The 27,991-nt window shown below is 39.1% G+C and overlaps 1 protein-coding gene and 1 pseudogene across 1 annotated transcript; one reads left to right on the top strand and one right to left on the bottom strand.

Annotated features, from left to right (window-relative positions):
- The first annotated feature begins 49 nt into the window (after positions 1 to 49).
- kntc1 (kinetochore associated 1) lies at positions 50 to 24,676 on the top strand. The gene is given in 64 exon segments (XM_042487817.1): positions 50 to 98; positions 351 to 497; positions 1,581 to 1,701; positions 1,883 to 1,998; positions 2,238 to 2,316; positions 2,466 to 2,543; positions 2,634 to 2,668; positions 2,752 to 2,862; positions 3,186 to 3,279; positions 3,941 to 3,993; positions 4,100 to 4,212; positions 4,315 to 4,369; positions 4,484 to 4,582; positions 4,710 to 4,753; positions 4,859 to 4,924; positions 5,030 to 5,105; positions 5,307 to 5,432; positions 5,549 to 5,715; positions 6,272 to 6,383; positions 6,477 to 6,620; positions 6,709 to 6,765; positions 6,955 to 7,026; positions 7,152 to 7,271; positions 7,387 to 7,530; positions 7,623 to 7,718; positions 8,257 to 8,360; positions 8,469 to 8,571; positions 8,665 to 8,799; positions 8,900 to 9,019; positions 10,217 to 10,289; positions 10,903 to 10,970; positions 11,056 to 11,357; positions 11,520 to 11,692; positions 12,638 to 12,738; positions 13,124 to 13,268; positions 13,392 to 13,448; positions 13,539 to 13,702; positions 13,837 to 13,941; positions 14,042 to 14,170; positions 14,711 to 14,827; positions 14,939 to 15,048; positions 15,197 to 15,413; positions 15,980 to 16,069; positions 16,168 to 16,333; positions 16,651 to 16,709; positions 17,389 to 17,605; positions 17,688 to 17,761; positions 17,866 to 18,076; positions 18,361 to 18,473; positions 18,579 to 18,634; positions 19,690 to 19,768; positions 19,854 to 19,978; positions 20,079 to 20,214; positions 20,331 to 20,426; positions 21,019 to 21,075; positions 21,664 to 21,718; positions 21,855 to 21,918; positions 22,721 to 22,850; positions 22,946 to 23,035; positions 23,518 to 23,659; positions 23,662 to 23,671; positions 24,343 to 24,400; positions 24,402 to 24,446; positions 24,641 to 24,676. Coding segments are annotated over 63 exon segments (6,648 nt in total). The 5' UTR covers positions 50 to 98; positions 351 to 359.
- On the bottom strand, positions 24,403 to 27,118 carry LOC121944827 (annotated as a pseudogene).
- Positions 27,119 to 27,991: the final 873 nt, after the last annotated feature.

Genomic DNA, 27,991 nt, shown 5'->3' with positions numbered 1-27,991 from the left:
AATTACCCAACATATCCCACACAGACCCGCCAAATTGCGAAGCTGTTGAGTTATGTCGTTTCTGTGTTTTGTAGCTGTCTGAATATTTCAGTGGAGTGGTGAGTTAATATCAACTCATTTTAGTCACATTACGTATACATATCAATTACGTTAGGTTATTTTGAAATGTGTCGGTGTTGTAACTCGACTGAATTCCATCAGCGTTTTTACAACGTTGGTTAGTTAACGTGCAACTGAAGTTGTTATTAACGTTAGCTAGCCTGGCTACTTTATTGGATTACATGTAAACAGCTCACACGGCGTCATTTTTAGATCCAAATTAAACATAAAACTTGTTTTATGTAACTCAGCTCCACGAAATGGCGATGTGGAGCGACGTTGAACTTCTGACCAACGAGGATACAAACACTGTCCGTCTCGGCAGTGTGTCAACGGAGGAAAATGGTAGCGGCTTGTATCAGGTGGATACATTGGTCAAAATCTCCACCGCCAATGAGGTAATAAATATCAACATTTACAGTGCACAGTACTGTTCAGTATGTTTTTACTGTATACCTGTTGCTCTATTTATTCACTACACACTCCCACACAGGGGCGTAGCGAATAATTTTGGGCCCTGTTAAAGAATATCAGGGTCCTGAAAAAGTCCTCTAGTCAATTATATAAATGTTAGGCCTTAAAATTAATTAAATAGTCTTAAATACGATTTTGTAGAATCTTAATTTCCACAAACACATTACCTAATTTCATTTGGCCATCTTTTAATTCCTCTCTGTTAAAACGAGTCAAGCTCTTTTTTGCATTTTGGATGTTATGAATCTTGCAAATCCAAGGCATTCACACACATGGAAAACCTGGAAAAGTCATGAAGTTTCACTATTACGTTTTCCAGGCTTGGAAAAGTCATGGAAGTAGTAAAAACCATTGAAAGTTTTGGAAAATGAAATGGAATTTTGTGTGTAATGAAATTGTTATACTAATTTTCCAGGGTTATCCTTCCATGTAATGTAACAAACCACCAAATGTATTTTCTAAAGCTGTCTACACAACATTGCTCTAATATGCGTCAATATGACCAAAACATTTTTTTTACCATCACGTACATGTCTTTTTGATTAGGATTGAATCTGATATGTTTGCAAAACACAAGGCAAGTTGGGTTAGAAAAAAAGTATGGGTCCTTGAAAAGTCATGGAAGACTTTTAACATTTTTATCCATGAAAAAGTGTGAGAACACTGCAAATCTGATTTATCTGTCGTCAAAATGAAGATTACGTACTAACTCTAATAACCATATTGCTACATAAATCCTACCTGTCTGCACAGGCACCACATACATACTACTTACCTTTATGCTTAACCTTCAATACTTAAATAAGAAAAACATTATGTGTCAAAAGATCTGTTTTAAATTTGGGTCAAAGTCATCTCACAATAGTCTTAAAAAGTATGAAATTTAAGTGTCTGGTACCTGTCAACTCCCTGTGTAATGCCCCTTTCTTCTTTTAATGTACTGCACTCTTTCACCCTATAAGTGACAGCATTGATCAGAGATAGGATGGAAATGCTGATTCTTGCAGGTGCAGGCAGATCCCCGTCTCTCCTCCTCCAGCGGCTCAAACTGGAGCATTGTTGTTGCTGATAAGACAGTTATCCTGTTTGACCAGAGCTATCAGACCATCCTGCTGCTTCTTAACTTCGGTATGTTGCTCCTTTCATCTTCACGTGGTTTATAATCGGTCAGATGTTAGTTTGCATGCTCCGCTGCATATCTGTTGGAAGATACTATAAAGGTTCGTACTTAATACTCATACCAATTTCACTCATTAATGCAGTTTGACCTTTTCACAACGGTACCTTAATACCTCAACTTATTTTGCAGAAACTGATGTGGATGCCATTGATGTATGCCTGGAAGGACAGTTTTTGGTGGTCTGTGAAAGAAATGGAAACCTTCATTTGATCTACGTTCCGCACAAGAGAACCCTTTTCACCAGGGTATGAGTGTTGTTTAATATCAGGTCTGCTACTGTAGGATTATATTGTATATGATCGCTCCATCTCTGACCTTTGAATTTTTACAATGTCCCTTTCAGATTTCACATTCAACTCTTTACAGATGATGGCACCAGACAAATAATCCTGAAAATTTAGTGTTGTTTTTATTTTGCTTAAAATAGTTTGTGAGTTGCTCATCAGGTACTTTAACATTTTTGTGTCATTTTCGGGGTTTGTAGGCTTTGGTAGAGAAACCATCCAGTGGAGAGAAGAAAACATACCGTTATCTCATCATAGAAGAGGACAAGACATCGTCAGGTGAAATTTTTATTATGAATATAAGACTTTTTATGAGAAATGAAGGTGGAAACCTAAAGGAATTTCTAACTAATCTAATGTTTTTATTTAATCTTCCTTGAATGGTGTGTTAACAAGGGTTTCTCCCCTTTCTTTTTTTGGGTTGACAGGGATGTACCATGTGTTCCTTCTCATAAAGGACGGGTTTTTCCACATTACAAACCTTGCACTGGCAAAGATCGAGACAGGTATGAAAACATCATGTGCAGCAGACTTTAAGTTTTGTTGGAGACATTGTGTTGACCAAATAATCATTTATTCTTCTTTTGTAAAAACAGCCATTGAAAAAATGGATGTGGGAGCTTTGAAAGAGGTATGTTATGGCAATCATATTTCCATGCAATAGCAGACTTTTTTTTTACTGTAGAACTTTAATCACACTTTTCCCCAACTCAGCTCCAGTCGCTCATCAAGATAGACTTCTGCTCCACCAGTGATCATCATGACGAGGGCTGCAGCACAGCAGTGATGTTCACTCTGGGACCTGAAATCCACCTAATGATCGGGGTCAGTGTCTGTGAGAGGAGTTTTACTAATATATTTTCCACTTACGTTATGATACATTGGTACATGAAAGTACATTAAAAGGACAAAAATAAAATGAGCTCCCTAAAAATGGATGATGATACTTGAAATATTTATTGTTTATTTTATTTCAGTTCCTTTATAGCATTACTCATTTTTATGCTCATGTAGGAAAATGAAATATGATTTTAAGAAAAATTAAGCTTTAAAATATTTGTGTAAATAAAATCTTTCTAGGAATGGCACTCCTAGCAGTAAAAGAATGTGTAACGATGTAATTTGTCATAACATTATTATCTTCACAGGGGGATAAAGAAAATGTTGTGACTCACTGGACGATGGACCCTCACCAGGCCAAGATGTGCCTTGTTCACTCTGTCAACAACAGCTTAATTCCAGGTAAGGTCTTGCCTCTGTGTACAGTACAGTTAAACATTGTTAACGTGCCTTTTGGAAGATGGTGAGTATTTATTTTCATCTAAATATTTAACATTTAATTTTTTTGTGATGAGTGAGGGCCAGGTTGCCATTTGCAATCATCTTGAATTGTTATTCTTGGCCTTTGGCTGCCATCGGCTGCAAAAATAGGGTCAGAAAACAGCAAGACATGCACCCCAAAATAAATGTTTTTTGATATTTGTTACATGAATGATGTTTAAATATTGCTGTTACAGTCAGAACCAGAACCAGAACGCTGCATGTGTGTTGATAGGTTTACTAGAGTGCACACCAGCTTCTGTTTTAGAGAAAATGGCGAAGCAAATTAAGTTGGTTGACTGTGGAGTGAAAAGTTCAACTAACCCATCAACATCACAAACTAACGTGCAAATTTATTCAACAGACAAAGAGCTGTAAAATATCGGATTATACACAAAGTTTGGGTGGGCTAATTATGTTTTAAACATTTGGCTAATCAATGAATGAAAATGGTAACAATATTTTCAGTTTCGGCATCCAAAAGATATAGTCAGGGATAAAAGATAAGAAATGGAAAGACACTATGAAAGTTAAAATGCCTCTTGTGTGAGGATTGTAACATTATTCTTATGTGTCGTCAAAGGTGTGAGGAAGATGGTCGTGGTGGAAAATCTCTTGTATATTCTTGACACTGAGGTGAGTTCAGTCGTATCACCTGTAGCTCTTTGATAAACCATTGCATGAAGTTTGATCAAAAGTATTTGAGGTATACATTTGGATTGCTTTGTTTTTTTTTTCTCAGGACACCCTGAGTCTGTGGGACGTGCACTTCCTCGTCATGATTCACTGTTGGCAGGATCTTGCCATTCATGACTTTGAGCTCACCACAGAATGTGGCTCTGCCTCCATGGCGGCGTACGTATTGATGTTTTATTACATACTGCAGCTGTGAATATACAAAGAAATGTGCCTCAGTAAACAGTGTTGCACATTTCAATGGATCTGTGTGTGTTTCAGCCAAGACAAGAGCAGCATGAAGATGATTACACTCACAAAGCGGGACAACAGTCAGGTAGCAGCACAACTCCCTCTGGAGAAACTGTAGATGACTATCTCAAGTCCTGCTCTGAGCTCAGTGTGTTTTGGTTTGTTCTTTAATTCAATTTTTACTTCCGTTTTTTGTCAGATCAACTCGCTGCAGATACGATGTCTGCCCTCCATGACTGTCTGCTACTCTCTGGATGTGTCCTCAGTCTCCTGTCTCGTCCAGACAAAAATAAACATGGTAAATAATCAACATTGTATGCATAAGCTGATAATTTCCGCATGTGTGTGGTAACTGTGTAAATAGCTTTATTTAGAGCAGTTTGTACCTGCACATTTAAGTGAATTATTTTATCCTCTGGTTTCAGGATACGATTTATTTAGTGGAGGGGATTTTTGAGAACCCAGAAAGGTAGGATATGTTCTGTATGATTAATATGATCCTCTGTCAGTATTTGAGCTACATGGTGAATATTTTAATATATTGAGTGTTTTTTTTTTCTTGTTCTTCATCAAGTAGTCGAGGAGAGCCTATCTCCTCTGTTGTTGTCAGATGCTTCACGGAGGCGCTGCCTGAGAACAGGTACCTCGTTTTGATTAAATACGTTTCTATATTGATCGCAGTGTGTAGCTGCAGTCAACATGAAGTCAATATAGTATGATGTACTTGACTGTTCTCTGTTCCCAGACTTAGCAGACTTCTTCACAAACACATGTTTGAGGAGGCTGAAAAGTTTGCCATCACATTTGAGCTGGATTTAGAAGTAAGTGAAAAGTAAAATTCAGATGACTGCTCTGGGCTAAATTCTTGTTTTTGTCCTTTGGCCTCAGTGGACATGGGAATAAAATGCAGTGATTATACGAGAGGATGATTTATGGCTTTAGTATTGTTACTTTGGTGCAGCTGGTGGTAATTTACCACCTTAATTGGGACTCTACACATTTAACAATCCTTTTTTGTCCAGCTTGTTTACAAGGTGAAGCTCGACTTTGTGCTGGAGCAGTTGGCCTCTGCATCCGTGGGTGGCTATGGACACGACGTGTGGTCTGAGCTTGTGGAGGAGGCTAGGACCAACCTGAAAAAGATCACAGTCAGTTTTTCTTTTCTAATTTCAATGTGCAGTTTCATAATGTTGATGACTTCTTGAGTTGGTCATGTCAAATTAAAACTCTTGTGAAGTAAAAGTTATTTCTTTGTGTTGCCCAGGATGAGCAGTATGTGGTGGAATATTGCCTCAAGGCTCCGTGGCCGACCTTCGAGACTGCAGAGAAGATGCTAAACCATGCAGCCACGCGATACTCCTCATTACAGATCCAAGAGGCCCTGGCCAGACTGGCAACGTTCTGCAGCCTGCACGGACCCGAAAACTTCAAGTAAATAGGAATTCTTATGCAGTTTCTCAATTTGAATTCTTCCGTTAGTACACTTCCATGCAGTACACTGTGACATTATGTACTTAATGCCCAGAGAGTGCATTATGATGGGGTCAGATTGTCTCAAATTGAACATTACAGCCAACATTGGACCTTAATTTTCAGCCACCAGAATATTTACCGGCTTGTTTGCTTGTTCACTGGAGCATCTGTGATCACTGCAGCTTCCTTGGACACCATTTTTCATACTTTTGGTGGTCCCCCTCCTTCACTGTGTAGCTAAGATTGACCATTGAAGGTGAGAAATGTCCAGAATTCCACATAAACTCTTTGACCTCAATGAGCACACCATACCGGTACTCATAGTGTTGTGTATTTTGCCATACTTGTGAGTGTGAACATACTTATGCACTCAAAAATGGTAAGTGTAAATACGGAAGGACGTGAATTGAGACACAGCAATAGCTGGCTCCTTTATTGCACAGTATTTTTTCCCATAACGTGGGTTGTTCATTATGTACACTTATGTTATGTTATGTTATTCTGTTATCCATAGTGGTATCGCCTGGATCGAGTTTCTGAACAGCACTGACAACTTAGGAGACATTCTGACGCACCTGAGAGAGGGAGACATGAGGGGTGCACAACTCCTCTGGCTCAGATATGAGGTAAAGAACTGCTTCATGCACCTGATGAAACAAAACTGTGAGAATTATCACAGTATCAGTAGTGATGTTGTGTATTACTGGCTTTTGTTACAGGGACAGATTGCAGTAGAGTTTGATGAGAGAAATCTTGAAGCTGTACTCAGTGCCATCCCAGAGGACCTGCCGTCCCAAGACCTCTGTCCATGGTTTAGGACAGTTTTTGTTCCTTTTGTGAGGAGAGTGCTTCCAACGGGACAGGTAGGATACATTCGCTGTGTAAAACACTACCAACTTCAACATACAGTGCTACATTTTGAGCATCAAGTTTTCCTTTATGTACCCATAGAAAATCCTGGCAAGATGGCTGGAACAGAGGGCAAGGAATCTGGAGTTAACAGAAAAGGTAAAAATATGTCATCTTGACCTCAATTGCAAGCTAAAATCACAAAAATATATAAAAGTGCCCATCACTTGCTCTTTATTGTGCATCTCTATTTTTTTTAATTACACGTTGTAAGTTGTATAAAACATTGAGTAGTAAGTATCAGATTTAGCAGATGAATCATTGATGATAAATAACATGTTGTTCCAGGGTGCATGGCCTCAGAACGGGTTGGACTTGGCCGTGCTTGGACTGCCTTCGCTATGGACATGGATAAAATCCGTAAGTCACTTTTTTTTGTCTTTTCACTGTAAATGAGAGCCTTAACAATCATGATGCAAATTTAGTAATCATGACATTATGTGATCTGTGATTATTTCTGTCTTAACTTATTGATTTATTTGAAGGATGATAATTATGGTGTAAAAGAGGTGGAGAACCTCAAGTCCCTGGTGTCCCACCTCCGTCAGCTCCTGGACCTCCAACGGAAATACAACTGCAGACTTTCACTTTCAGTCTTTGAGAAGGTTTGTTTTTTAGTGACATATTATGATTACATTTGAGTTTCAAACAGCAAATATTCTGTTAACTTGCAAAAACGTATGTAAAATTGCTTCCAAATCATGTTTGTGAATTTGAAAGGGAAGTGTACGGAGCGTGGCATTCTTCATGCTGGACAAAGTGTCGGCTCCGGAGTTGATTGCTGCCACGGTGGAGAGCAGTATCCTCCCCTATGCTGAAGAGCACGAGATTCCTTTTGATGAGCTTCTTCTGCAGTACATCAAGGTAAAACTCCACCACATCCAAGCCCACTGCAAGCAGACATTTGACTTTACAAAAAGCCTGATTATAAATGCTCCTCCTGTTACCTGCACCAGGATCTGCTGGAGCGCTGCAGTTCTCAGACCACGACACTTTTCACAGAGTGGGAAGCCAAAGCAGTGGCTGTGCTCGGCTGCATGACTGATACTGACGTAAGTTTCAGTTATACACAATCCAGGACATGTTAATGTCATGTTATTGTGCACAAATATTTGAGTTAAAAAAAATCTGTAATGGGCACCCAGAAGCTCATTTGGTAGAGTGGGCATGCCATGCACAAGGCTATGTCCTTGCTGCAGCGGCCATGGGTTCAATTCCAACCTGCACCGTTTTGCTTCATGTCATCCCCTCTCTCTTTTTATACTATAGATGTACTGTTTAATAAAGGCAAAACCCCAAAAATAATTTTATTATTAAAAAAAACAACCAACAAACAGCCAGAACAGCAGCAAAATAACAAGAATCTGTTAGGAAATCAAAGTTTGAATGAGGATTTGTAAAATCTCACTTTATGGGGTGCTCACTTGGTAGAGCAGACGCCCCAAGTACAGAGGCTACGTTCTTGTCGCAACGGCGGCGGGTTCAATTCCAGCCTCAGTCCTTTGCTGCATTTCATCCACTCTCTCTCCCCCTTTACCTGTTGAACTGTCCTATTGAATAAAAAACTCACTCTATTGTATTTCCTTCCAGCTGATGGTGGATGCTGTGCTGGAGATCATGGAGAAAGCAGTAGTGCCCTGGAGTAACGTAGTAGAAAAACTGGTTCAGCAATACCTGGAGATGGATGGACCAAAGTATGTATACATTGTCCCTACCCTATTTTTTCCATACAAGTTCATACAATAATGGTAATATCAGCTGTTTATATATATATAACTTCTTAACTAATATATATTCCTCAGGCAAGAGCTTTTAAAGGAGAGTTACCGTTTGATGGAGATCAGGAAACTTCTCAGGGGCTATGGGATCCGCAACTTCAACCTCTCGAACAGCACTCAAATTATGGTAATTTTGATTTGATTAATTATGCATTATTCTAATAATATCTGACTTCCTGTGTAACTGCCTATGAGCTTACTTAATGTATATCTTCCACAGACCCTGATTAGATACATCCTGAAGCAAGACTTACCAATGTCCTTAGAAGACTCCCTTAAATTAGCTGAGGCGTACAAACTTCCAACCTCGCAGATAAACTACTTGTATCTCATCCAGCTGATTGGCCAGGGGAAGGTACGCTCATTCACACAAAAATATGAAATCCCCAAATAAATTGTTTATTTTTATGTTTCCATGAGAAATTGATTAGAGGTATTTTTTATTCTGCTTTCAGACTGAAGAATGCATGACAGTCCTGAGGAAGCTGTCCTCTGCAGAGGCAGAGTGTGTGATCGAGCGGCTCACATCCTGGGCTCGGCTGCAGCTGGAGGACAAAGCCCACATATCTGACGAGGTGAGGAGAACCGTGCCTGAAAATAAAAGGCCTTTGCATTTTATGTGCTTATAGTTTAACAGCTTAATTTTCTGGATACAATTCACTGAATTAATGTTGCATTTTAAGATTGTTTTAAGAATTAGAAAATTTTTGCTGAGCGCTAGATGTAATTTCAACATTGCATCTCTGCTGCCGCTGACACGTATTTGATCTGATACTCCATGATATTCCCAAACCAGGAGCTTTTCCCTCTGCACCTGTGTGATTGCATAATTAGATGATCATACATAGCTGTAAACAGGGATAGATATTAATTTGGCCTATGTGCCAGCAAGCCCTTAAATTTGGTGCCTTAAGTACATTTTTGGTGGCCTATGTATGAACTAATGTGAAAACAATACGGAAAAGGCATTTTAACTCAACCTTCCTTAACAGTGACACTTCAATAAATGAAAAGACATTAACGGACTGAAAATATGATTTATTTACATTGAAAACCGAAGTCCTTTGTAAACATATGGTGCATATATCCTCTCACACTCTTGTTGTCTGCAGTCTTCTCTGTTTTGAAACTCACCATCACTCTGTCTCATACACTCTCCCTCCCTGATTTATAGCATTATGCCTGAGTCAGTCGTGTTTGCAACAAAAACTTCACAAAAACTTTACAGGTGTCAGAATCTCGTCACTTAAACTCCTGCTTCCACTTAATAAATCTGAGTTTTTTTATAGCCCCCTTTTGTTAATCTGGTTTTTCTGTAAGGATCGCATCAGCAGTTTGAGTTGGCTTAATAAACCCGTACTTTAGTAGCCCTGACATATTGTTAGCTAGCTGTTGGTTGTTGGTTGGTTGTTTTTGCAGAATGTTGAACTTGAAATCACAAAAAATCAGGATATTTGTAGAGTGTTTGGTGAATGCTTGCAAAAAATATTTTAATTTGACTTGAGCGCCACAGTCTCATTCTCAAGAGAAACCTGATAAAACAGGGACACCTACAGGTGATACTTGGTGGCCACAGAGTAAATTTTTATGGCCTCGGGCCATCGGGCCATAATTAATATCATACCCTTTATAAACAGCACAAATATGCCTTAAAATTGTACATCGTACATGAAACTTTAATCGGTCACCACTTCAAGATCTGAATCAGCATCATGCCAAGCATGTAGTCATTCTGTCATTTTGTATATCTCAGCATTCTCTGTCTTCAATAGCACAAGAAACACCAGATGGTCATCGCTCAGGTGGTCGTGGAGGCTCTGAAATACCTGCATATAATCCAAAAACGTAAGTACTTAAATTGCACATTTCTGAAACATGAAAGGCGGGTGGCAAAGTGAGTATAGAGTTCCTCTGTCAGCAAACGTCCTTCCTGCTGAGGTGTTGTTGAGTAAGTAAGTCAGTACGTTTACATGCACAGTTTAGTTGAGCTAAGGTTATAGCTTGGTTAGGCCATTTAATTGGACGGCTGTCCTTGTCTTAGTAAACAAGCACTGGGGGAGAATTCATTTATTGACATAAGTTTGTCTGACTCTGCTACAGGAGCTGGCGATATGCCCTCTTTCAGCTAGTTGCTATAAACTTATATTATTTATACAGTTGACGCTATAGACTGAATTGCAGTCATAATGGTTTATTGACAATAACTTCTGAGTAGAAAACCGCAGCGGCATGTATCTCTGTGTGTTAGCCCAACTTCAGTCAGACTAAAGGCTCTGACCCCTGATGCGTTGGATGCTTCAGGAAAGTGTTTGTCACTGCCACTTTTCATATTCTGATCACCTGAAATTATACAGAAATAGCAGGCATATTTAAACATGGCTTACAGACAAAGGTTTCTGTTTTTGTAAATGTTCACCTGAAAGTCGAATAGTGACACCAGATTTCATGTTCTCTGCAGACGATTCTCTTAAAAGCATGGAGTGTCAAAATAACCTCATCATGTTCAAGGCAATCGCCCACCTGCAGGTGAGTTTCATTTAAGGGGCGTCTTTTAGTATTATCCTTCTTAAATTGATTTTTTTACCTGGATGCCTTTGGTCTGTTTCTTCAGGAGGACTTTGATGTTTTCTTCACTCCCTCCAACTATGAGGATCCAAACATCAGAAAACAGATCCAGGAGCATCACATCACTGCCTATGAAAACACACGTGGCCGCCATTCATCTAAGGGGAAGGGTACAACAACTCCAGTTGTGGCAAACGATCCTGATGGTAAGACCAAGACCATCTCCACAGAGGCTGGCTTACGTCGTCTTGGAAGGCAGCTGCAGCGCACTGAACAGGAGCTCTGGTCTGACCTGGCCCTGCGAGCTCTGAGAGTGGGCAAAGTGGACAAGGCCCTCAAGATCCTCAGGTCTGCATGTGTGGATGAATCCAGGGGTGGAAAACTGATCGGGCTTGCTGTTTTTTTGAGTTCATATTGAAAATATTGAGAAATATTTATGAATTCAGCCCTGTCCAGTGAGTTGTACTGAGAAGCATTTATGTTTTTTTTGTTCTTTTTCCATGTCTTCAGTGAGTTGTATGAACACCACTATAACACCAGCACAGGGAAGGTTTTGTTCACCGCCGCCAAGACGTTATGCCAGATGCTGGAGGCGGACGTGCCCATGGTGCTTCCTGATGACATGGACTTGCCTGCAGTCATCCATGATGTGGCCTGCCAGGCTATCACTGTGTGCCACTCAGGTAGAGAACACGAAAAACATTGATGATGTTCAACAAGTTTTTATGTTTTTATAAATAACTGTTACATGAATCAGTGCTCGAGGTATAACTCAGCTGTTACAAGAGGCACCATTTATCCTTATTTGTTGCTACATATCTTGAAGTCAAAAACACCTTTGGTTTAAGATGACACTAAGAATGCATTTCTAGTTTTCACAACAGAGTTATTCTATTTTTGTATTTTCTTTTTATTTCATGTTTATTTTTTGTTTTCAATTTAGTTCAGTTTCAGGTACTTTCCTGAGTGGGTTTCCTCAATTTAGTTAAAAAAAACCCCATTTACTTTTAATGTACTTTTTATTAGTTTCTAGTTTTCTTTTTTATAATATTGGGAGTATTTGTCAGGGGCAAGATTTAAAAAGTTCAGATAAGGTATTACAATACACTTCACTTAGTGAAGGCGGTTGACTCACAGTCATGTACGTAGACATCCCAATCCTAATAAACATATGCTCCAATGCTCATGCTCTTTCTGTTGACAAATTTGACCAAATAGATAAAGACGTAAACTAAAATATACCCTGATTTTAAAAAAAAGTAAACTGAAATGTTTTTTCACACCTTGTTTTACTTTTTAGTTTATTTTGAGTTAACTGTGATAACCTCCTACCCGTTAAAGTATTAGAAACAAGATGATAGTAAGTGGCACAGCTGTAGAAAAAAGAAAATAAATCTTTCTGATATATTTGCAGTGGTTTGGTCTTGCTGTAGATACTGACTGCCTTCAGGACAACAGACTTTGAAAACACTGTTTTTTGAAAATCTGACAGAGGACTTGGCTAATTAGTTCACATAAGACAATTATTTTTTCTTTGTGTGATATTTGAGCTCTAAGATGGCTTGGCCTATCTGCTACAGATCACCGTAAGCAAAATCACTAAAATTAATACTTCATTCACTGTTTAGATCTCCTCCTGGACTGTCTGGAGCTCTGCAAGTGCACACGGATAGCCATGGACGTCTATCATCAGTGTCAGTTATCAGACAACTATGGCTTTGTAGCCAAGGTCAGCATCTCATCTTTCCCCATAGAATGACTCTGTTGTCAGTTTATTTTGGTCTGGTTTGTGCTCGATATGTTATAGGATATATTTTTCTGCAGACATTTAAATCAGCCTTCTGTTTTTACAATTATCTACCAGGTGAAATTTCTTAGAGGATTTAGATACATTGCTATCCATAATCTAACATAATTTTGAGTTTGGAGTTTTTGCAATAACAGTCAAAGACTTCCCATTTAATATGAATATTTAACATTTTTCAAAATTCCCAGAAATGAGCAAGCCCCTGAATGTTAAAATTGATTAATAACTGATTGACTCTAAAAAGTGAAATTAACCAAAAGCATAATATATAAAATTATTTTTGTATTTGAACTGTATAATGCAACAGGATTTGACCTTGGAGACAGAAAAAGATGCACATTCTCAGTGGAGTTTTCAGGATGTTTTTAATGAAGATTGCATCGTTCTGGACCCAGTGTCTGTGCTTCCAGTCCAGTATGAAATTACCAACTGCTTGCTGCCTATTTCTCTGGGTAAGATGCTCAAATTAGTAATTAATCATCTATTTAGTGTCTATATGGTATCTCATCATGTTCAGTAGTTTATAGCTAAGTGGCTTCATGAGCTGTTGTGCCAATATATTTCCAATCTTGCAGATACCAAACTTTACCCGCTGGACTGCTCCTGTCTGTCACACTGCTCATTTGAAAACGGTCTGTCCTGAAGTTTATAGTTCACTGTTTCTTCTTCTTGAATTTGTAATATTAAAAGTTAACCGTGTGTCTTGTCTGGCCCACATGCAGGTTCAAACTACCTGCAGCCCCTCCTGAATCCCCTGGCCAACATGTTGCAGATGTTACAGGAGTGCAGTCAGCTGCAGCTGGCCCTCAGAGTGCTGGTCAACTCGTACAGCAGCTGCCTGCAGCACGTCACCTCTAACATTATGGACATTAAGCTCAGTGTGCAGGTAAGGCTGCAAGATATCCAACAGAGCGATGTGTTTTTCTGGAACAATTGTACTATTATTATGGCTTTAGATACTTGCCACTAAGACCAGACAAAAATATTTGTAATGTTAATTGAGTGTTTACTCTTTTTCAGCTGTATGATCCCCAAGAGCTTCAGAAGTACAATTTATTGTTGAACAATCTTCGAAAGACAACTACTTCCTCTCTGAACACTGTCGCTGTGGCTCTCTTGAACAAGGTGAGTCTGCTGACACTGATGTCGTGAAAGGGCAGTAGCAGATTTACTGCTTTTCAGTTGATTTTCAATAACTGTACCTCTATTTTTCCATGCGCTTCAGGTGTTCAACTGGAGGGTGGTCGATTGTGATTTGGCCATTGGGCTCTGTACGCTCCTCTCCAAAGCAGAAGTCACCAAAATACTGTGGAAGGTTATTGACAACACCTGGCAGAACTACGACAAAATCCTGGTATGCATTATGATCACTGTTCTATAATTTATTGTCAATAGAGCTGCAACGATGAATCGATTAGTTGTTACCACTTAAATTAATAAACAACTAATGTGATAATTGAACAATCAAAATTCTCTGATTCCAGCTTCTTACATGTGAATATTTTCTGGTTTATTTACTCATCTATGATCAGAAACTTAAAAGCTTTGGGTTTGTGAACAAAACAAGACATTTGAGGACTTTATTTTGGGATTTGGGAAACATTCAATGACATTGTCCGTCATTTTCTGACATTTTATAGACCAAACAACCAATTGATAAATCAAGAAATTAGTAACTGACAATGAAGATAATTGTTAGTTGCTGCCCTAAATGTCAAACCTGTTTTGTTTTGATAAAGATAATTAAAGAGAAAGAATCAGACTCAACCTGGACAAAACATCAAGCAGTTTGTTGAGAAAAAGGACATTGCAAGTACACATACATGTATATACACATCTCCATTGATGTTTTCTACATGAAATCTAATCAGCAACCACCTCTTGATTATTTCAGGCTGTGGCCAGGATCGGGGCAAATCTCTGCAGCTTGTACAACGAGGCAGAGGAACAGGAGAAGTTTCTCTCTGTCATCACTGATGCTGAATGGGGCATCAAGCTTGCCAAACTGGAGGTGTGTGGAATAAAAATCACCTCATATTCACTTTACACCTCACAAGTTGCTGTCTCTCTTGGTATTTAACATGACTTGACGTTTACCATGCTTACCCCTGCTCGGCCGCAGATATCCATCCAACCAGTGTTCCGTCAGCGGCCCGAGATGAAGCGCAATCTGATCCCTGATCTGGTGAAAAACAGGAGGATCACCCCAGACATTATCCTCCAGTACTGCAGGTCAGTTGCTCACTTTACAGTTTTAAATTATTCAGTCTATTTCAAAGTGTAATATGAAATTTAATTTTGCATCCACAAATGTGCAGGACGGTCTAACAGGCAAGTTTTTATTTTCTTTGTCGTGCTCACCCTCTGCCTCCGTCTGCAGCACCTTTGGTCTCGACCGTGACAGTGTGATCAACCAGTACATTACCACCTTACTGCTGCTCCAAGAGGATGAGGAGGGTGCAGGTGACTCGGGCACAGGCCAGGAAGAGATGCAGCCTCTGTGTCATGCAGATGCACTGGAGCGGGTCCTGCAGATCATCCCAATGTTACACAACACCAGCGAGCTCACCGACAGTCTCTGTGCTGCCATATTCAAGGTTTGTGTACGGGCACAAACTAGAAGAGCTTCAAAGCAGTTTGTTATTAAAATGAGGCTACAACACTTTTTTAACTCTTCTGATAGAATAAAGTTATTTCAGTTTTAGCCTTAGGCTGAAAGCAAATGATTCAAGGAAAACCTACAACACAAGTGCTTAGTTAATGGTGAATGTAAAAAATTAAAAAGCTATATCCACGTTTCTATAATGTAGTTTTTAAATGACAACAGATTATTTTCTTCCAGTTTTTAAACCACTAACTTTATCCAGAATTACCTGCATGCAGTACTTGTTTAAGCATTGCAAGGTAAAAAGATACAAGTCTGAACTACACTAATGAAACAAGTTTACTATCTCAACATTTAACCTGCTACGGGCCAGCTGTCTGTTGCTGGTTGTCTCTGCTGAATAATTCACTGTCACACACTTCTAGTGGATCATGAGTGAAGATTGAGAGGGATCACTTTTGTTTTGTCTGTACATTGTGTTTTTAAGGAAAAGTCCCGTATAATGTACCTCTTAAGTTTGGTTATTCACCTGTCTTGTAAAATGTTTTTCTCCTACAGCTCAGCCCGTACAACTATGAGAGGATCGAAGTAGTTCTGAAGATCATACAGGCTGCAGATGAGAATGTGACAACCTTTTCTCTTAGTCAGGTAAGAAATGCACACACACTGGCACTTTTAAGATCCAATAGTTAATTGTCTTCAAAATGTATTGTGCAGACTAGCAGCCATTGTGTTTTAATTCACAGGCAATGGGCCTCCTTCAGCACCTGAAGTCCTACAAGCGCATCTCTGCTCCCTCTGATGTGGAGAACACTTATCTTCTGGAAAATGGCCTGCTGCCAAACTCCCTGTCCAACAGCAGACTGCCCTTCCACCTGCTCATGCAGACCAAACATTACTGGAAGATTATCTGTGAGTTAGCCTCTGTGGTTATTTTTATGCATCTGTGCTGATGACCGATTTAAATTTCTCTGATTGTATTAGATCTTCACTGGCTGCATGTTGGTATTAGGTATAATCTAAACAGAAGGAACATAATTGCAGATATTTTGCTGAGATAGATAAAACTTTAAACACTTTAATATGTATTTCCCATCTCTTTGTGAAGCCTCTGTTGGAAAAATCTATGTTTTTCTTAGATTTAATTTGTATTTCTCGATATTATAAGAGTTATAAGAGTTAATGAGATATGGGAAGACTGAGGAACTAACTTGTTTTTCTGTTTTTAGCTCCTGAGCTCAGTGAGGAGACCTTCCCTACACTTCTTCTGATTAGCAAGCTGATGAAGGTAAAGCACACTAATCTAAAGAGTAGCCTGAAGGTCTTTACACATGGGGGACATGACGAATAAACAGTACAAAAATGCAAAGTACTTGCCTGCCAATATTTCACATCAAAACATAACATTCACATCATATTCATACTGGTGGCATTGCAAATTTGCAACAACTCCAATGTTTGTTCAATGAAAGGTTTGCATAAATTTGCTCCACGTGAATTTGTTCCCTCTGATAAAGCAGTTTATATCACTGCGGTTTAATTTGTGAAATGCAAGAATGGAAGTAGTGGTTCTGGTATGCGCTGCCGTTGTCAGGGTCAAAAGGAATGACAAAGTTTGCCGTCTTGCTTTAGACTCTGGAGCCTCTATGTTGTTCAGTAAATTGTCTATAATTTTTTAGGTCCTTTGTCATGTAACACAGTGCTGAGAAACACAAATGACAACATGTCCGCTATTGCTGTGACGTTACTATGTAGCATCTGTTTTGCATAAAGTGCTGGGTTGATGTCTTTATTTGCAGTGCAAAAGCTCAGAAAAATATCCCTTTTTGACACACAATATTCACATTTTGTGTGAAAAAAAAACTCAGTGTGTAAAGGCATAGTCTCTGTCAGTCACAAAAGATATTGATTCATCTGTAAAATTTGACTTTTATTCAGGTTATTGAAACCTTCCTATCTCTTTACAGGTGAGCCTTGACAAGTTATACATGTCAGCAGCAAATCACGTGTTTGAGAAGAAGCTCAAGCCTTTACTATTGGAGCAGAGGAAAAAGGGTCAGGGCCACGGCTACAATAAGGAGACTTTTAAGGTGGCCAAGACCATGATGAAGTACATCCACTGCATCCAGAGCCCGGAGTGGGCCGCTGCCACTGCCCACAAGATCACCCAGGAGCTGCCACCAGGTTTGACTTGCAGATCACACACTGCCGCTGCACAGCCTTCATGTTTGCATGCGTGTGCTAAACTGTTTCTTGTTTTCTGCAGGCCATGAGAAGACGCAGTCTCTCCGCTTCTGTTTGGCTCTTGGAGATGCCTGGCTGAAGGATCCAAACCTTGAGGTCAGTGTTTGTGATGTTGCAGAGATTATACAGTATAAACTTCAAATCTCACATCTTTATCTGGTTAGTTTTTTAAAAATATACTCCCCTCTCATCCTGCACAGGAGGCAGCACGGGTCAGAGGGGAGACCTTTCTGTCCAAGCTGAAGCTGCAGTTCCAGCGCTCAGCTACTGAGAACAGCTTGATAACCAGCCAGCTGAACAGCCCAGAGCATCTGAAGCTTACTGGGCTGCCAGCCAGGCTCATCGTGGCCCTGTATGAGCACAGCTCTGTGGAGCAGCGCTTCAGAGACTCAGGAAGTCAAACTTATCCTGGTGAGGGCGCGCTCTGACAGAGCAGTCTACTGTAGTAGCTGAAGTGAAGCAATGTTCCTCTATAAGACACGTTCATGTGCTAAAAATGGCTACTGGATTTAAAGTGTGGTGTATTGTGTAGTACATAGTCTGATTTTTACAACAATAATATATTACATTATTCTCTACTTGTTACCACCACAATATCCTGCTTTATAATGTATGTTAAAATTGTTTAAAATGCTTTAACTGGGAAAAAGTAATAAAGTTGATTGTTTCTAATGGGATTATTTGCCTCTGAGCAGATATACATGCAGTGGTAAAGGAAATAGCCACCATCAACAATGTGGATCTCCTGAAAATCCGTAACATGATGTTGGAAAAATGGATCTGCAAAACAGGCCCGGCTGTCACCAAGGTTTGTCTCTCTGAGCTTTGTTTTAACTAGCTTATCACAATTTATAGTCATGTCCTGTGAGTCTGCTGTGTAAAAATGTAACAAAACATTTTTTGTTTGATTAAGGATATCAGTAATCATGAATGTGTCAGCAACATCGAGGAGGATCCAGACTTAATGAGGTAAAGACATTTTTTTTTTCAGTATTTTACCTCTGAAGAACCTTTAATTATGTTTTTTATTGACGACAATTCAATTTTAAAAAGCACAGAAATTGTGCTTTTTTGAGTATAATGCACCTATTTGTACAGATTTATTTTTATTTTTTCTTTCACTCGATATATTGTATTATACATTGAGCACAATGCAAATATTTACTTACTTATTTTATATTTCCTTACAATATATCAGACTTCTGCACGTCTGATTTTCAAGACATGCTCCTGAGCACAAATTGTGACGCACAAAATTGTACCCTCCCTGCAACCCACAAATGACTTATTGTTCTGCATCCCGACCCTACAGCTGACACAAGATCAGCGGCCTGACCCAAAACCAGGAATCCTATAATAACCATAAGCTGTTAAAATAATTTGTTTAGGCAGCACATTTAAAGTGATCATTTGGGACATTTAATACATGTCAAACTGAGATTAGGTGTTTTAGAATGAAGGTAATTCAAGATATACAATTTAAATTCATATTTTTTCCTTATTATCATATTGATAAGCACATCTCCATAGTTAACATGCCTGTTAGTAACGCACCTGACTGAGGCGGCTCCCATATTCCAGGTGGTGCAGAAGACAGCAGACACACAAGGTCAACAATCAGGATTAAAACTTTGAATAAAACGATTATTCCTCTCATTTAATTAAATGTATTTCTCATTTGTCACCAGCGATCTGACCTGCGTTTTTGCTGCGGGTTTGTTTTCTCACCCCGCAAATCACCTTTTTTGTTGGTCACCCACTGGTTATCAACCTACTGCAGGACTCTGAGATCAAAGAACTAATGCTGCAAATAATTACATGAAAATTAATTTGTATCGCTATTTGTAGAGTACATACTTTACATACTTATGTACAGTACAACGTGTACAGAGGGAAACTTCAGTCTGTTATGAATTAAAGTTTTAATTTAGTGCATTATTTGACATCCGTAACGATTGGGCAAAGATTTGCAACTCCAAAATGTGTCAGCTTTTCTCTTTCTTGTGTTTATTTGATGCTCTCAGGGTGGTGTACATGCTGCAGTCTTGCCCCACGGAAGACGCTGTCCGTCTACTCAACCCTATCCTGTCTGCCGAAACCTGGGTGAGTATTAGATTGCAGGGAGTCGAAACTGGACATCACGTCCAGAGAAAGCAACTGATGTCTGTTTTTGGATTCCTTCCTGTAGCCTCTCAGCACTTCTGGGCCTCGTCTGACCTTCTGTCATCGGACTCGGGCGCTGCTTTGTCTCGTCCGCCTTGCTGATTCGGCCACACTGGAGGCAAAGTTGCAGATCCCCAGGACCAAAATACAGTAATAGGAAATCCATTTAACGATCCTGAATTTGTGCAAGTAAATCAAGGTGTGTGTTTGGGTGTGTTGATGTTTTTATGTGTTTTTCATTGCCATGCAGATATTACCTGAAGTGCTACATCTTTGTCTCTCAACTGGAAGCGTTAAACATCCCTTACACAGTGCAGTCTTTCCTCAATAGTCCGAAAGAGGGCTTAGTTAAAGGGCTGTGGAAGAACCACAGTCACGAGCCACAGGTATGTTCTAACTGAAAACATTAAAACTATTCCAGCTAGTGTCTCCACTTCAGCATCACTGTTTGAAGCGTTTCAAGCTGCACGCAGGAAAGCTGAGGCTGATTTTGTCCTCTTAGGCGGTGCGGTTGGTGGCAGACCTGTGTTTGGAGTATCAGGTGTACGACCCTCAGCTGTGGAACAGTCTGCTTCAGAAGATGCTTGGCGTCAATTTGGTGAGAGGACATGCACCGGAAAAATGTTTTTACAGAGGCACCGTCTCTTCCAGTGTCTACCACACAACCTTATTTCTGGAAAAAAATATGTTCGGCAAGAGACAATTGATTTATTGATCTTATTTAAATTACACCTATGATCTTTGTCAATTTAAAAGATAACTTTGCAATTTAAGTCAGTCACAGTTTGTTTTAGGTTTCTTGTAGTACCGTTTAGTTTTGTGTAAAATCGCTCAGTGAGCTACATCTCTCTTCTCACACAATATGCTGTATGCCATGAACGGCAACGTGGACATCACCTTGGCACATTTCACTTTCTTCCTCCAGAAGGAGGGAAAAAGTATTAAAGGAGGTGAAAATCACTGCAAGTCTGGCCACGTTGAGAGCTGCAACTATACTTTTAAGAGTACCTTCCGGTGCAGACGCAAGCATTGTAGCTCCAGTGAGAGTGAAAGCTATGATGTAACTTATGCAACTTGTGTAGTATTTCTATTTATATAAAACACTGTTGAAGGTGATATCAAAAAAAAGAGAGCTTGGTGACATGTTTTGTGCTTAGACATAAAAACTGCGTGTATGTGTCTCCCCTCAGATAAGCCACCTCCAGAGGGTGCTCGAGGCAGTGGTGGGTGTGCCTGCTCTGTGGGAGGTAATGTCATTGCTTTTGCTTTAAGAGATTAAAATAATGTTGTCATATCCTCTGTTACTTAAGAACATGTTACATTTTGATAAGTAAATTGGGACAAAAACATTTGTAGTGCAAACTGCACCAGAGCCAACACCCAGGTAGTAGGTTGATCACACCAGGATCACACAAGTCATAACTAAAAAAAATACCACGGTCCACAGTTCTGTAATAGTTAAAAAGCCTTTAATGAATGGGCTTATTGTCTATGCATTTCAGCTAACAATGTTCATCAGGGCGTGTAAAAACAAGTGGCAGCTCATGGATATACCAAAGCTGGTGTCAGGCAGTCAGAGCAGCTCCAGATAATTGTCACAGGTGCAATTCATGAAGTGACTGTGTACACACTCACACTCAAGCACCTGTGCATAAAGACCAAAAAACTCATCACACCATAATTTCATACTAAAACATCCATAACAATTAATATAGACAAAATTTGTCATGGTACAGTGTATATGATTCCACAGTATAGGTTTGGATGCTTTACCTAAGCTGATCACCTGTAATGATTTTTTAAAATCTATGTATTTAACTTAATTTTTGCCCCAGATTTCTAGTTTCTCCAGGACCTGGAGGAGTATGATACTGGCACCTTTTGTCTCAGGTACCAAGTTTATAACAGTAAATTCACTTCCATCCAACATAACAGATGTAAATGTCTTGGGGCTTACTGACCTTTATTATACAATGCTCTGCCCCTTAAATGCTCCTGACTGTCTGATCTGTTTTCTGTGTGACAGCCTCTGTTCCTCTGAGTCCTGATCAACAGGCAACACTCTACAGGACCTTTGTTCTCCTCCTCAAGTACGCTTTACTCATGTTCAGCCATTTACAGACAACTTTCATGCACGCAAGGACTGTAAAGAACAGTCATGGACCGCTAGAGTACGAACAGGCAATACATGCATTGACAGATTTAACTGTTATTATTTTCAAAATCAATAAAAACAATCCTGGTACACTGCAGACTATACACAGGGTTCCTGCAGATCCATAAAAAGTCTTCAAAGGTATTGAATTCATTAATATAAAAATAAGGGTTTAATTAGTAGGAAAATGACTTAAATTAATCTTTTCAATATCTTTAAAATGTTGACACATGGGAGGTTGGGTTTTATCAATTCTTTTTTTTTTCTGACATTGCATTGTAAAATCTCAAAATAATTGATAAAATCTAGTTTTTTGTAAATAATTTAATACATTTCTCTTCTTAAACTTGTGATGGGAATCCAAGCAGTGGAATCTCACATGCAGAGTGAGCGACACAAAATCGCCAAGAAAACTAGCCAGAAATGTGGTTATTAGAAATTTGGTCTTCGACTTTAGTTCCAGTAGCGTTAAAAGCGTCTTTGCAAGCTGTAAATATTACTTGCCTTAAGCTGCAGGAACCTTAATACAACTGAAATCTAACTAAAAAAATCCCCAGACTTTATGTCCAATTGCAACAGTTTTATAGTCAAAAATAGTCTCTCACAAAAAATCACTTTTTTTCCCTACACCCTGATTTGATTTACTGAATGCTACTAGTTCATGAAAAAGGCAGTGATGACCTGAATATTGTGTCGCGTTTATTCCAACTTTCCTGCCACTCATCTTTCTTCCTAAGGTGCCCTTTCCTGTTGAATCTGGACCTGATAGGAATTGCAAATCGCTTCGCACAGTTCAATCTGCCAGCCTTTGCTCTGGGGACTCTCCTGCTCATCCCCTGTGCCAATAAAAAGGCTCAGCAGATCCAGGTCAGTGCATCCCAGTCAACACAACATGTGAGAAGGAAGTGTTTATGATTTGGGCCAAAAAGATACAGATCTTCTAATCACTGTTTTATTTCCAGGGGTTTCTGTCCGTGTGTAACCCAGTCGCTGTCCTTGAGCAGGTGGACGAGCTCATGAATACCGGGGAGTTAGCTGGAGTTCCCTCACAGGTTAGTTTTGACTTTTGACTTTTTGTACCATTTACTTTGACATTTCAGCTTCATGTTAACTGCTTTTTAAATTTTCAGTATGTCAGATAGTTCAGCACATACAAACATCTTTCTCAGAAAATGACATTTTTTCAATTTCTAATATAAAAATCAACATATGTTGTGCACTGCAGTTGTGAAAGATCCTGCAACAGTGTTTGTTACCATGTGATTTATGAGGTCAGTATTGGTAGTTCTTGTTATCAGCCTTCCTCATCCTGTGATACAGGAAACATGAGATGGCTGTGAACTTGTTTTAAAAATAACAATTAGAAGAAGTGTCATCTAGTACATTGAAATATATTTTCAGATTTTCAGCTTTTATTGCCATTTTTTTGTAGAGATTATATTTATTATTATATAATTATAAATAATCATTATATTCAGTTTTATTGTGTTATTTTATGACATGACGTTGCATCATTTTTCCTGTGATTCCTCAGATCAGGGAGACTGTGTTAACTTTCGTCAGCCAAAACGGACAACACCAGAAACTGTTGAAGACGAAACACTTCAAGCATCTGAGGCAGCTCATTGTGTCCAGTGGACAACCTAACCAGGTCAAAGACTTGGTGGACTACCTGATCACCAGAACTGGTAACCACCTTCTTTTTTATGTTTATTTTAATTTTATTTATTTATTTTTTGCAAATTATGTTTATTTAAATGGTGTCTGGTGGGTTTGGCCATGATCATTTTAGGGCTGTTTCTGGTTAAACAATAAGGATCCTAATCTTTAATAAAAAGGTAGATCTCTAGTGGTAATTTGATGGTGCACAAATGCCCCGAGTGGTTACATTTCAGCCTGTTTCGCTGTTGCCGGCTATAGTGCTCTTGCCCAGTATTGGACCAATTTTTTTTTAAAAAACTGTTGTTACAATTAGTCACTTAGAAACAAAATATGGGAAAATAGGGTCCAGGTTGAAAAGTACAAGTTGCCCTGTATACTGAATTTTGTCGGTTCTATATCAGACTATTCCCCTGAATTCACAGTTTCTGTTTAGCTGATGGTTTATATTTTTGTGAGTTTTAACTCAAATTTAGTGGATTCAGTTTTGGGTATATATAGGGTTTATTATTTAACCAGATTATTGATCACAACTTTTTTTAGCTCTTAAAGTCGAGTTTAATAGCTGATTGGCATCACCCAGTGTCTAAGGACGCTAGACCGATAAAGGGCAAAACAAAAAAAACACCATATATGTTTGAACTCTCGAAAAATAAGATTTGAGTCCCTTCACGTCAGATTCTTCTAATATGCTCTTCAGTCAAGACGACGCTGACTCACTCGCTCGTGAGTACGTGAAACACCGGGACCATCAAAGGGGGGAGAACTCTGACAAACGGTTCACCTTCACCGAGCTGCCTGAAGGTAAGACGGTCTCCTGAAGCCAGTTAAGTCTGCAATACAGTCGGGAAATATTATTTCAATTATTTTTATTTAAGATGTGTTCATTATTGATTTGTCAGATTGTGTACCTTTTCTATTTCCCCATTATTACTTTGATTACTGATCAGTTTTAGAAACATAACAGATGTGTAAATCTTCCTTCATTTGTTTTTCAGGAGTTTCTCAAGCTGCAAAATGGAGTTTCGGGGTAAAACTGACACTATTTCTGCAGCTGTATTTATGTATTCTTACTTGGTCTGTCTTGGACTGAGATGCAGTATTTGCACTTATCATCTACAGTATCTTTACATTGTTGTGTACTCTTTGAATAAATTCTTTTCCTCATTGATTGTGTAGCAGAATATTTGAAAAAAATAAACTTATTGTAGAATCAGTAGATCAAAAGTCAAGACTATTAATCTGTTTTTATTTTATAGCTTACCAGCTAGTTTATTATTAGGAACTATACATTATTCATCAGAGTTGGGGGTAGGGGGGGGTTTAAATATATATTTGACCCTTCCCGGGGCTAAAAATATTTTTCTTTGAGCCTCCTGAGTGGAGTAAAATGTATGACCCTCCCTCCACGATAAATAACCATATTTCACAGTCTCTGGCTGTGATTAATGGTGTGATCGTGGAGATTTTTAAAGAAAACATGCCTTTCACACGACCATTCAAAGTTGATTGGACCTCCCTTAGCCAAATAAAAAAACATAATTCCTCCCTGGTGCTTTAAAAGGTTTTTGAAGTGGCTCCCCCATATAGTATTCCCCCCCTCCTCTCTCATAAATAATCAACAGTCCCTTATGTGTACTTTGTTATAGCTGGTAAACAAACAGGACGAGGAACATTTTATGACAATTTGCAGTTTAAAATAAACCACTACCATTTTAAGAGTCTTAAAATGAAATCAGTTCATGTCATTGAGATAAAAAAACAAACAAACCTGAATGTCAATTTGAAAAAAGTAGCTAGATTGCTAATTTATTGCCAATTTGTTTGAGGTTTGTGCTTTTGATGCATGCACACAAATAAAGTACGGAAATGTTTTGTAGGCTGTACTCCTTTCATGGTTAATATTACCCCCAACACAACAGAGAGGTCGAAACATTTATATATTAAATATTACCTGAAATTGTAAACATTAGAATACATTTACCACACTTGTTCCTTAATGAATCGTGTAATACGATTTCAGACACCCCTAAAGTAGATGCATTTCTTAACATTGACATTACTTTATTTTTTATTTTTGGATGTAAAAAATGTATTACTTACACTTTGGTAAAGTAATCTGCCTGAGTACAAATTTTTCATAATTCTTGAATCGATATTAAGTGACCACATTTGAGGGCTATTTTTCTGACAACTTTCACATCTAATGAAAGAGTTCCTTTATGTAGTTGCACAAGTACACAGAAATTAGAAATTAATGTTTTTGTTGCTGAATTAACCAAGTAAAAATGTGCAATGTTAAAATAATACATGTTTTGCAAAGGCGGTACTATTCATTTAAAAGTGCAATCAATATACACTGAATAACTACTGTGTGAGAAAGGTAAAAATAGCATATTTTCGGCTTAAGTTAGATAATAACCATCAAAAAACATTTCACCTTTTTATCTGAATTTTAGCTGCATCTCTTAACTCTTTGCTGGATTTTGTGATCACAGCTGGCTGAGCGACTGGGAGCCTGTGTCTCTGGTTTTCTTCTCTACACTGTCCACAGTGTCCACTTGGGACAGATGAAGAGCTTCCCTGCAGATGTTCTTGAAGGCCGGGCTGGAGAAGTAGTAAACCACAGGTCCAACATGCTGTTGAGATAAGTCAGGCTGATGGTGATGTAAAAGGTGCTGGTGAGGTCTTCCAGAGCAGGGCAGACTTCAGATTCAGGGAGGGTGTTAGCTGCTTGTTTGGTCTTGATCCAGATCAGCAGCTGCGTGATGTTGCTCGGAAGGAAGCAAATGATGAAGATCACCGCCACAACTGCAATCAAGATCAAGGCTTTCTTAATCTTTGCATTCTGGTCCAGCTTTCTCCTTCTCAGGTGTGCGATAATTTGGAAGGTGCAGTAGAGAATCACAAACAGAGGCACAAAGAAGGAAAAGATAAACTCAAACTTTTGCCAGCTCAGATTGCGGTAGGGTTCAGTGTCAATCAAGAAGCTCTCGCAGTAGGTTGTGTTGTGTTTCAGAGTGAAGACATGAGCTGTCATTGAGATGGTGATCACCCAGAGTACAAGTGCTCCGCACATGGCTTTGGAGATACTCAGAGAGTTGATGGGATGATGGGGATGCACCACACGCATGTACCGGTCCACAGCTATAACCATCAAGAAAATGGTACTTCCACTGCGGTTCATGGCCAACATGAAGAGGCAGATGTTGCACAGAGCGCCTCCAAACTTCCACACGATCCCAGAGATGTAGTAGCTGGCACGAAAAGGCAAAGCCATGTTGAGCAGAAAATCAGCCCAGCGCCAGATTGAAGAGTAACACCGTGCTGCTCTTCCAGGGCTTCAGGTGGAAACAGAAGATCCAGAGAGCCAAACCATTCCCAAGGACTCCCAAAATGAACTCTGTCACCAACAGTGGAGGGAGCACACTGTTCAGCAGAGTCCCATTGAAATAGCATTTCATGTTGAGATACGTGCTGTCCCGCTGGCTGCAGATCAGAGAAATAGCCACTTGAGGTCTGCCTGTATTCCTACAAGGGAAACATCTGATCGAGAAAAGTGTCTGTGGTTTTTGCACTTACAGGAAGTTCAGTGCTTCTGCTTTTCATTGAATTTTAATTATTGGAGTATGTAAGTATATGATGCAATGTTCATGTTCATGTTCATTCCTTATTTCTTGTTTTATTCCTTATATGGTCATGTTTATTCCTTACAAGAAGACAAGATATATTATCGCAATAACTCAATGTTCTGGATAACAGTTTAACGTTCTGTATGATAATCTTACCTTTGGGGTCAGTAGTGTGAGTGAAAGCATGATGTCAGGAGAACTTGATATGTGGAGATAAGAGGAGGAGATGTGCGGAATGGATGTGGGTCAAAAGGGCGTGGATGTGTGGTATCTATGATTTTGTTCAACAGGACACCCAGAAGAGAAAAACAATTCCTAATAAGGGATTGTCCTTGAGTTGACCAATCCAAAGATGATGCCACGCTGATAATTCTTGAATCGATATTAGGTGACCACATTTGAGGGCTATTTTTCTGACAACTTTGACAGAGTGTCCTTTATGTAGTCGTACAAGTACACACATGATATTTCTGTGAGGAAGCAGGTTAAAACGCTGAGGCTTGTCTGAACTAAGCTGTCAAGTTCATGATCTCTTTGTCTGGCTTGATTTCTGCTCACAGAGAAGAATATGATTCAGAATAATTCGAGGATATTCAGCTCTGTGTGTTTTATTATTATGTGTGGAGCTCATTTACTAAAAACAGTTGTTTGATGCAGATATAGTGTTTACAGCAGATGTTAGTTTTGGCACCTGCCATTAGAAAGGAGTTTGGGAAA

Source organism: Plectropomus leopardus, chromosome 6 (assembly GCF_008729295.1).
Source record: "Plectropomus leopardus isolate mb chromosome 6, YSFRI_Pleo_2.0, whole genome shotgun sequence".
Classification (NCBI taxonomy): Eukaryota; Metazoa; Chordata; class Actinopteri; order Perciformes; family Serranidae; genus Plectropomus; species Plectropomus leopardus.
Note: the sequence above shows the minus strand (reverse complement) of the source record. Positions and strands in the feature narration are given on the sequence as shown.